This window comes from Myripristis murdjan, chromosome 18, assembly GCF_902150065.1.
Source record: "Myripristis murdjan chromosome 18, fMyrMur1.1, whole genome shotgun sequence".
Classification (NCBI taxonomy): Eukaryota; Metazoa; Chordata; class Actinopteri; order Holocentriformes; family Holocentridae; genus Myripristis; species Myripristis murdjan.
The window spans coordinates 7,558,615-7,569,497 of record NC_043997.1 but is presented as its reverse complement, the minus strand read 5'-3'; the positions used below and the strand labels follow the sequence as shown (position 1 = coordinate 7,569,497).

The window sequence follows — 10,883 nt, the reverse complement described above, 5'->3', positions numbered from 1 at the left end:
TTGTACGAAATGTGAGAAAAATCTGTTTTGCCATTGCAAAAGGAGAACCTGAAGGCAGCATGAGGAGAAAAAGGAAGTCGTTTGACATTGAAAATAACAGGAAAGGAAGAATCCAACTTGAGGCTCAGTTTCCAGCAGATGACTGTTTTCATTTGGTTACATTTTCATCTTTTTCTTTTTTATTTTTCTAACCACGACCAAAACTTTGATCCTCTTTTTTTTTCATCTTGTGAAGTTCAATGAGCTTTATAGAAAAACACAAACAACTGAAAAACACAAATTAAAAAATGACTGAAATTTTAAAAAGATAATAAATAAAAATTGAAAAGTATTCTATAATAAGAGTCTTATGCAATATAAAGAAAAACTTCATAATTTCATAAATTTAGGTGTATCCTCGACTGACATTGCTTTTCTTGTCTGAACGCAATGATAAACATTTACAATAATAACAATAAATCATAAATAAAATCAAATAATTAAAATTTAAAAATCCAACCATAAAAAGATCAATAATTAATTAAATTACAGTGGAAAAATTTGCATAAATAAAAAAAACTTGCATAAATAAAAGTGTATACTTGAATGACCTTGCTTTTCTTGATAAATATTTATAATAATAAATAATAAAAAATAAAAAATACGTAATTAAAAAATCAAAAATCTAAGCGCATGTTCGACTGACGATGGTTTTCTTGTCTAAACATTATGTAATAAACATTTATAAAAATAAATGATAGATAATGCATAATAAATAAAGACCTATACAATACAGTGAAAAAACTTGCATTAATCTAAGTGTATGCTTGACTGATGTTGGTTTTCTTGTCTAAACATAATGATAAACATTTATAATGATAATAAATAATAATAAATAAACTTAAGTAATTAAAATATAATAAATCTTAGTGTATTCTTGACTGATGTTGGTTTTCTTGTCTGAATGAATGATTGGCTAACATTTTCTTGAGACGAGCGGCTGTCCGACTCCTGTTGCCATGGAGTCCGTCTGCAGACTCCATGGCATTATTGCCATGGAGTCTTCTTGACATTATTTGCATCCCACAAAACAAAAATCTACATTTTGCTGTTTGCTCTCATTTCACAGGGAGCGATTGCGCTGGGAGCGGGAGTCAGAGCCGCTGCGCCCCGACAACAAATGAAAACAAAACATCCCCGAGACCTGAGACTGAAGATGGGAGACACAGATATGCACGTAAAAGAAAGAAAAAAGAAATGACAAAGCAAATAACGAGAAAATGGAAGAAAGGACTTTTTTTGTTGTTGTTCCTCTAACATCAGCACGTCTCACAGGACAATTTTCAGCAGCAGAGTGCCACTTATTTTTGATTGCGGAGAGAGTTGGCGAAATGAAAGTTACAGCAACGAACACAAGTGAATAAGTCTTTTGTCTGATGTATTCATGCTATTCATATTTTGCCGTGATGGATTTTACGCCCTTCTGAAACTTACTTTTGAAGCTTTTGGGAGCACAGCGGGGGGGACAGCGAGCTCCGCAAAAACCATTCAGACTTGAATGTGAGACGCCGGTATGAAAGTCACCTGTGTGTTTTTTCTCTTACTTTTCTATGATGAAGCAACATCTGCAAAGAGCCAAAGCCAAATTATACCGAATCGACCTTAAAGACACAGGCGCAACCTTTTCCTTTTTGCATTTCCCCTCACTCTAATCTCCTGTGACTCCTATCACAACTAAAGCAGCTCCCGAGAGAAAAGTGAGCTTGATATGAAATAATACCAAAGACAATAAATGCTGCTGGCGTCTGATTTTGGCTCCGCAATGCAAAGCGTGCAGAAGAAAAGTCTGCAATCCGTCTTAACAACTCATTTAGTGTGTGTCCACGGCAAACAAACAACATTTTATAAGGTAATTTAGTCTCATAGTCAGTGTTAAAATGCTGATTTTCTTCAAACAAGGCTAAAAATCTGCAAGTGGGATGAGATAATCCCACGTGCTTCCGGTGCAGTTTCATAAATACACTGAGGCAAGGCAGAATGAGGCAGATCAGCCCACTAGGATCAATAACATGACACTTAATTCAAGAAAATTCTGGACACAAGCCGATTAGGAATCGGAACCAAGTGGGATTATCTCATCCCACAGGCATGTTTTTTTTTTTTTACCTCACTGGAAGACAAACAAGATTTTACCACTGAAGATGAGACTAAGAGACTTGATGAGATGGAGATTTTTTTTTTTTTTCACGGTCTGCCAAGGAATTCTTCACAATTTGAAGCCACAAGGTCATCGTGATATTCTGTTTTCAGCATCCGTCGTGAGAACATCATCTGATTAGAAAATAACAGCATGATGGAAAGGTACAACGGCATGAAAATCATCATTAAAGCAGTGGAAAAGGTGGACATTTCTTTTTAATGCCGTGTTACTTTGCAAGCCTACACTTGATTGTGTATTAGAGTGTGTGAAAAGTGAATCCAAAGGTGAAGCGAAACAAGATTTTACCACTGAAGGTGAGACAGTGTGACTTATGAAGGTGGGTATTTTCTGCAGTGTAGTGATTTAGTTTAACCATACAGTACAAATTACCATCACAGACCATCTAATAGTTGCCGCCCACCCGTTCTTTCTCAAAAGGACCTGACCGGCGGCGTAAATCCATCCATTTTTGAATTACTCAGAGGTGAACTTTGATATTGAGGCCATGAATCCTAATAAAACCGAGGTAACGCTTGAAGGCAATTGGCAATGGCCGGCTATCACCGAGCATGACCGCCTCTGCTATTTCACCTCACCTTTCCTCCTGTGGTCAGCCAGGATCCAGACCCATTCATTTTCACCGCTGCTCTGGTCACGTGAACCTTTTTCATTTCATGGTTTGAGAGACTGGGAGGTCGGACGGGGCGGCTTCTCAGGCAAGCGAGTGACTAGAGATCCGACTGGACTCGCTGTTTTGTGGGCTGGACGGACGCCAACGGGCCGGTGTTCACATCACATGTACCCGTGCTAATAAAGCGAGTCTTTGTTGCCACAATGGCTCAGGATCGGTCTGTTCTAGGTGATGACGAATTCATAAACTTCCTTGAGACAGCCACACCTGTCCAGAGACCTTTGAAGCTGAATCGAGGAAACATAACGCCATCTAGGTCGAATTTTCATTTGATTGATTTGTCCCACCAGTGCCTCTGTTACCTCCAAAGAGTCCGGACAGGTGGTCGTCCATACAAACTACACACAAATTCTGCTAATTGAAGTCGCCAGTCATTTTCAATTAGACCTGACGGTGACCAGGGTAGCGTGTGGAAGGTAAATGCAGCACAGCCAGAGACCAGAAAATGCAACATAGTCAACTTAAGGGTAACTTCTGTCAGCTTACGCAAAAAATAAGGAGCTGACTCGTCTTTTGGTCGGATGTATTTTGATCTTCTACCAATAAAACTACTCAAGGCTAATTTGTTTGAGCAACACGTAAAGTCATTCTCTCAAAAAACGATTTTTAGCATCTTCTAGGCTCAATTTGGTGACGTAGGCGTGGTGTGGCGTTTGAACGGCCGAGTTCTTGTCATGATAAGAGTGGACCACATCTAACATAACATTTCGGCTCTTTGAAATTACATAAAGTAACGGAGTTCTGTCCAAAGTATGAACCGCCAACATCAGCTTCCTACATGAGCTGTACTGTGGTTTTTGAGGACGTCACCTCTCATACATGATAATCTGAGTTGGACGTCTTGCTACGGTAGATCTATCCTCTTCAGGACAACCACAATGAGGAAAAAAAGTTGATAAAAGCTCAACTTCAGGCCAAATAGAAGCACAAAAGACTCAACAAAGAAAGTTGGCACCTTGCATGAACACCGGCCATGAAGAGGGAATTGAACAGGACTTTGGTCGGAAGAGGTGGGTCCGGCAGGTTAGATTAGGGATTAGCTTTTGGGCGAGTATTTATGGTTATTTATTGCCTAAGCATGTAGTTTACATTACATCAACAGGAGACTGTGGCTTTGCTTTGCATTGGGAAGAAGTAGGAAGGCAGGTGCAGCCAAGAGGAAGAGGGTGTGGGTCAAAGCTTCCTCTATTGAATTTGGTGAGAACAAGAGGTCACAGGTCATAGTTCCACCAAATTGAACTCGGCAAATAGGTGGGAGGTGAAATGACCGCCCTGTGCAATGTACTTTTTGTAACTGCGATGTCAAGGGTTCAAATTCGACCTGAGACCACATCATCCGCCTCTTTTCCCCAATATCCCTTTCCTTTCCTATCTCTACTGTGATGAAACCCCAAAAATACTTCCATTCCTGCCAGGGGTGACCTTTGCGTTTGAGTTTGTGTGTGTTGCCGTACCTGTGACGTCCAGCGGGATGATGTGAGCCTGCACGCGCTTTCCCAGATGCCAGCGGGGTTTCTCAGCGACGGGCGGCCCGGTGGCGGTGGTGGCCGTGCTGCTGCTGCTGTTGTTGCTGCTCCAGGCCACCGGGGGGCGATCTGAGCCGCAGGGGGACGGCGACGGCGAGGGAGACGGGTCGGTTATGGACCTCAGCCCGAACACAGAGGAGGTGGTCTCATCTTCGTAGAGCTGCTTGGACGCCGGCTGGAAGGAGACATGGGACAGATTTTATTCCACAATTCCCAAACCTCGCATTCTGATTGGCTGAGAAGCATCCTCATGGCACCGTGACCACATTTCTCTTTCCATGTATCACCAAGTAAAGAGTAACTAAACCCCAAACCCAAATCTGTGTGAAGCCTGACCTCTAAAGGGTAAAAAGTAGGGTGCCAGGTGTTTGGTGGCAGGTGATGTCACCACCTGTTGTTCTCTATGGGTGGTGACATCACCTGCCACCAAACACCAGGCACCCTACTTTTCACCGTTCATGGTTGACCCATTGAACTGTAGCACAGTACCGCTTCAACAAACTAAAGGCAATGACTTACAACAATTTTTTAAAGTCAGTCGGCTCTGAAATAATTACTTTTGATTCAGCAAAATGAACAAAATGACGATGAGGCTCCACCTTAGGGCAGCACAAACAAACTGTTTACTGAAGTAGCCAATGAGGATCTGGATGCTCTAGAAATGAATGGGAAAGAGGCTAACACTGTACAGGCGACATCCTGGAGGGTGAATAATTGGGATGCACCCGAATCTGAATCCATATTCAGCAATTAAAGAATAACAGCTTTTTGATGAATAAATTACCCTTCTGAACATTTTTCTAAAAGTTTGGCTTTACATTATCTTCACAGTTTGGGTTTACTTGTGAGGGATAACACTACTTTGGCAGTCTTCAACATCCAATCTTTTACTGTGAAGCAGCATAAACACAAATGTCATGTAACAAAATGCATAGCAGAAGGAGGTAAACCAAAGGAATAAACAATAAATTTCCTGAATTTCCCCTATGGGGGATAAATAAAGTGTTATCTTATCTCAAAAGTCACAGTGCACAACTAATGTAAAACCAACCTTAAATTTAATAACACTAAACTAACACTAACACTAACACTAACACTGAAGAACTAAACAGGGAACATGAGCCAAACAACAATGAACTGGGCTCAGTGAATGTCCGCTGCCCAAAAGCATTCTGGGAAACTCCCCTGACTGGCGTTCACTCAGAGACAGAAGTCCAACACATTTTTTCACAGCGAGATTTCTTTTGATTTGCATCGATAGAGTGTATCTCCTAAACCTATAGTTTTAATAAGCAGCAATTTCAGTCATGTCATACTTCTTTGTAGTTAAAGTCCAACCAAAAAAAAAAAAAAAAATCACTTCTGGTTTGAGCAAATACAACAAATACAAACAGTGGTGCCTATGCACAGTCCTGGTGAATAAGTCCTCTGCTTCATCAGGTTCATCAGGGACCTTGCTTGATGCTGCCTGGCCAACAGATACACAGCGGGCAGAAATGAAGCAACGCCTGCGAGCTTGTTCAGGCAGTCAACTCGCGTTATGCTACACACACGACATGACTCATTCTCCACACATCATCTACCGAACGTGCACTCCCAACCTGCAGTCTGTTTAAGCAGCAGAATTTCCCATTTCTCCCTCTGGCATGTCAATGCCGCTGCTACCCGGTATGGCTGCTTGGTGTTCAGCTCCTCCACCACCAAACTCTAAAAAACATTTCAAACGTGAACTATCCCGACTATTTTTCTAGGTGGAATTATTGTTTTAGCGGCTAATCATCAGCTAATCAATAATGAATTGATCATGAAACAATGCTGTGGTTGTCAGCCTCGAACCGCCTCGTACCGCCACGGTACGCCAGTTCTGATAACAAACAGTATATCATAATGTCATATATTATTCCTTAATCGCTTCAAACCTATAGAAAACATTTTTTTCCACATGGTATAACAGTGTCACATCCATATTCTGTATCTGCTGTTAAGCAGTGGAAATAATAGAATGTAAAAGTAATAGAAAGTTCTGCACTCATTTAGTTTTAGTGGGATATTAAACCATAATTTCATCATAATACTAGAACACAGTCGTAGTATATAAGTATCAGCAGTAAAATGAAGTGAAGTACTCGTTTAAGAACAGGCAACATTTTTTCCACAGTGGATCTGGTTTGGATTAAATGTCTTCAAGTTTTATTTAGCCCATGATTTTTCCCTAAATTTGCCATTAAGTAGCTTCAAAGTTAGTAAAAAACCTGTTTTTCATATGCAAAAGTGTTATCATTTTATACACATTTCCCTCTAATTCAGCAGGATGTGTTTGGTATCTTTGTAAGGCTTGAGATCTCCACTGGAATATAAATTAAAGGTCTGTTCTGTTTGAATAAAGCTCGGCTGATCAGCCTGCACCGAATCGCCTTGTTCACTCTACGCTTCTCCAGGAGCTTCAGCCAAACGTCTGCGATGTAAGTGTAAATGCAGATAAATGCTGCTACAACAGCGTCTGTATTGTCAAGCCGCCTTCAAGGGAAGAGCTTTGACGGTGGAGCATTAGCTGTAATGCTTTACACTGCAGAAAATCACATTCAGTTTCTGTTCATTCGCACAATGAATCATCAGAGATATTCAGGGAACAAGGGTTCAGCCTGGTCGCGGTTCAAAAAAGGAAAAAAAAATAAATAAATAAAAAAATCAGAAAAGTGTGAACGGGATCCAACTGGGAACAGGAGAACACTGCTGAAACCTTGAAAACAGCAATTCACATTCCTATCTGGTCGGTTCTCCTCTCTCTCCAAAATTACAGAGCTCTTGTGTCCAAAATGTGGACAAAAATGATGTGCTACAGTTGTGAGTTGGTGTGGGAAGACGGACATTTTTTACGGTGATAAAGCAATTCCTCACACATATACCACTTCAGGAATCTTCCTCCAGCGTGACTCCATATGCACATGATCTTATTTAATGTCAGAGACGCGTCTTCTCGTGTTTAAATTATGTCTGCTTTTGTTGCATTGAGTTCTTCTTCAGCTTCTAAGGGAGGTTTTAGTTTCCATTTGAGGCCCGAGACGTTTTTTTTTTTTTTTTCTCTGGAAATTAGACTGTGGGTTTTCACTCTGTGGTACAGGCTCAACTCAACAAAGAACAAAGTAAAGCCTCAATTCGATTAACAACACCAAAATCAATTCAACCAGGAATTTGAAGGAGAGGAGATGACGAGGTCATCTGCAGGCCTTCAGACCAAGATTTTATCCAAATGTTTTCTCCATTTTAAGCTGATTCGATGCCATTTACAAAAGAGTGAGAATGGTAGATAAGAAAAGTGGGAGAGAAAGAGAAAGGTAAAAGGATAATAGAGGAGAAAAATAATCAAAACCAGCCACAAAAGAGGTCTTCTGGTGATGGACTGTGCTGCACTGAATAGAGGAAGAAAAAGCGTAGATGTGGTGGAAGAAACAGGACAGGAATGATAAATATGAACCCTCAAATTTTTATAGAGCTTGCAGGCCAGATAAAGAGCATATCAGAGGAGCAGCAGAAGAAGGGAAAGCACTAAGAAAAGGCAGAAGAAAAAGATACGCACTAATAACAGAGACATCCGTCGGCTCAGTCAACAGGAACGTGAGACGGGTAAATCCGAAAATGGCGTTTTGGTTGAGATGTGGCCGTTTTCAAAAAGTGTCTGGTCCAAACTGATGCGCTCGACAAGCCATAAGAACTGACGCTGACTACGTTTACATGTGCAAAATATTCCCGTTTTTTGCTCTTATTCTAATTACAGATGCATGGAGTCATTAAGCCTGCAGACGGATGAGTTGTACATTACTTTCTATCTTCCACTGCTGACGATGTGATGTTCAAGATTCCCTCATCGTGATTGCAAAAGGTATGACGAAACCGAGTAAACTGAGGAGAAACTGGGAAACTGAAATTGAGGAGACTCGGTAAGAAGCTGTCTTTGTTTTTTTTAGTCTCGATTTAAACCGTGCTCTTGACTAGTGGCCATACAAGTCAAGCTTACGTTACACTGCGTCCAAAGTTTCTGGCAATGCTGCTCTATAGATACTGAACGACCCGTGTGATTTTTCCTCATAATTTCTCTCTTTTCTCTGGCGTTTTGAAATTATTAACATGTGGAAGGCACGCGGTTGAAAATGTTGTGTTAGTGAGGACTAGAAGCCCAATGGGAACCGATCCTGTAGGACAATCAAAGCCGTCATTTTCTGCAGGCTGCTCTTCCATTTCCTTTGGTTTCTTGATGTGTTTGTGCATGTGTGACCGTGAACAATACAAAAGCTGATTTCCAAGACATAAAAAATATCCTAATTGCTCTACCCTCAAAGGTTCTAGCTCAACTTGTAAAGATTACAATCGCTATTGAAAATGTCCATGGCTTTTCCACAACTTTGGAGATATTTCATCATTTTCCTGAAACATTTCCCGGTTTTTCATGACCACAGAAGCTCATGCAGGGCTCTAGAGTAGATGGAGGACCAATACTGATGAGGAAAATACGATGTGTTTTCAAATTTACCTGACTTAGACTGGACACCATCTCAGATTGAAGGTCTACTATTGCTGCTAAAGTGCCTTTAAGCTACGCATCTAACCCGAAAATTGCTCTAAGGTTGCTGCAATGTCAGCCACACTGCACTGAGAAAATGTGCACGTGCTGTAGTCAGACGTGCAGAAGTACAAACTCCGGTGACCTTGTGAGAATCGGCCAAATTCAGTAATCCAAGTGAAACGGTGCCGAGGAGAGGATCAAAAGAACGTGTCATCATAGCCGAGCTGTTTCGCAGCTCGCCGAGGGAAGCGTCACAGAATCACACGGCCATTTTGCAGTAAAATCATTGTGAAAATCCATCGAGCTGCCATAATGACAGTTTGGGTAAATGGCCTGAAAGCTATTTTGAGCAGCAGAGGCAGAGGAGTGAAAGAGAGGCAAAATGTGTGGGGAAGAAGAGTTGGCTGCAACGCTCAGCCCAGAGGTGAGCTTCAGACGAGGCTTTTTTATCTGTATGTCTTATGTTTTGGTCAACACGTGTTTGTACTTTAAACTGTTAACCCTCTGAAACCTGTGGGCTTATATTGTGAGATGTTTTATTGAACCCTGTGAACAAACGTCCCTTCAACAGAAAAATCCACTTTGGCCTATGATGTCGCAACATGTTGTCGGAAAGTGTAGAAACTTGTCGGACAAAAAAGGGGCAAGTTTAAAAAAAAAAAAAAAAAAAAAAAAAAAAGGATTTTTCTAACAGAGCAAAAGTGAGAAAAAGTCAGTCTATTTTAATTTCATAAGGGTTATTTCTTTCAAAGTTTTATTCATAAATTTTTCTATGTGAACCAGCACTTTCAAAAAATCCTGTTCACACACTATTTTTGAACATACTTTTGAAAGAAATAAAGGGAATTTTGCTCAAAGGGTTAAATACAACTTTTCAAAAATCAGAAAAACTTTTTGCTGCAGCATGAATGATAAAAAGAACAAAGTTGCCTCAGAGTCCAGTGCTCTGGTAACAGCTCTGTTTCATAAAATAAAATTAAATCCATCAGGAAGAAGTAAACTCTGTGGGAAGTAGTTGATCTAAACCTCCCTGGTGTCCAAGATGATGAATTACGATGAATCAGACAATGGGGGTGGGAAATCGTTTTTGGAAAATGCAACTTCAGTCTGTTATTTAAAGGCATGTGGACAACAGAAAAAAACTTATTTACCAATAAAACAATGTCAGATAGCCTTTGAATTCAAGAGCAGGACAAAAATTTTCCCACAAAAAAAAAAAAAAAAAAAAAAGTTGGCTGATGAACAAGCTGGCCAGGAGTTCTGCTCACTGGACGCGATTAGAAACTTTTTCCATCAACATTCAACACAAGTCCAGGTGAGACAATGATAGAAAACATACAGGTTTTGGCTGAAACACACGTGGGCAAACAAACATGAGGTGTAGCTTCCCTCTCAGGATCAATCAGAGTTACTTTCAAAGCACCAAAATGATCAAGTGGCACCGTTCCCTGAAGGTTCATGGACGACCGAGCCGCCGGCCAAATGAATGAACGAACACGATGACGCCTGATCCACAGTCGCTCCCACGATTTTCACTGAGCAGAACCAAAATACTACATCCACTCTGCCCACTCTGTTTTTTCTTTTTCTTTTTTTTTTTTTTTTTTTTTGAAATACGAGCCAAAGACGTAGACGTGTGCGATCGATATTACAGCTGGCAGAGGGAGAGAGAGCGGTGGCTCGGCCCCGGAGGTGGGCGTCTGGTGCGCCGCCGCCAAAGAAGAAAGAGAAAGTGTTTGGAGTCAGTTTAAGACGAAACAGAGAGGGAGACTCCGGGAGAGAAAAAGACAGACAGACAGAGATAGAGAGAGAGAGAGAGAGAGTTAGGACACTTTAACACCTGCCATGGACCCTGATGCATTTACCCAATCGTCCAAATCAAACGTCCAAATCAAACTCCCTATGGAAATAAATACGTCTATTTCA

The 10,883-nt window shown here is 40.9% G+C and overlaps 1 protein-coding gene across 1 annotated transcript in view; it reads right to left on the bottom strand.

Moving 5' to 3' along the window:
• nhsl2 (NHS-like 2) overlaps positions 1 to 10,883 on the bottom strand; it is a 212,234-nt gene that overhangs the window by 28,948 nt on the left and 172,403 nt on the right. Inside the window, 1 exon segment of the mRNA XM_030075541.1 lies at positions 4,325 to 4,571. Coding sequence (XP_029931401.1) covers positions 4,325 to 4,571 — 247 coding nt within the window.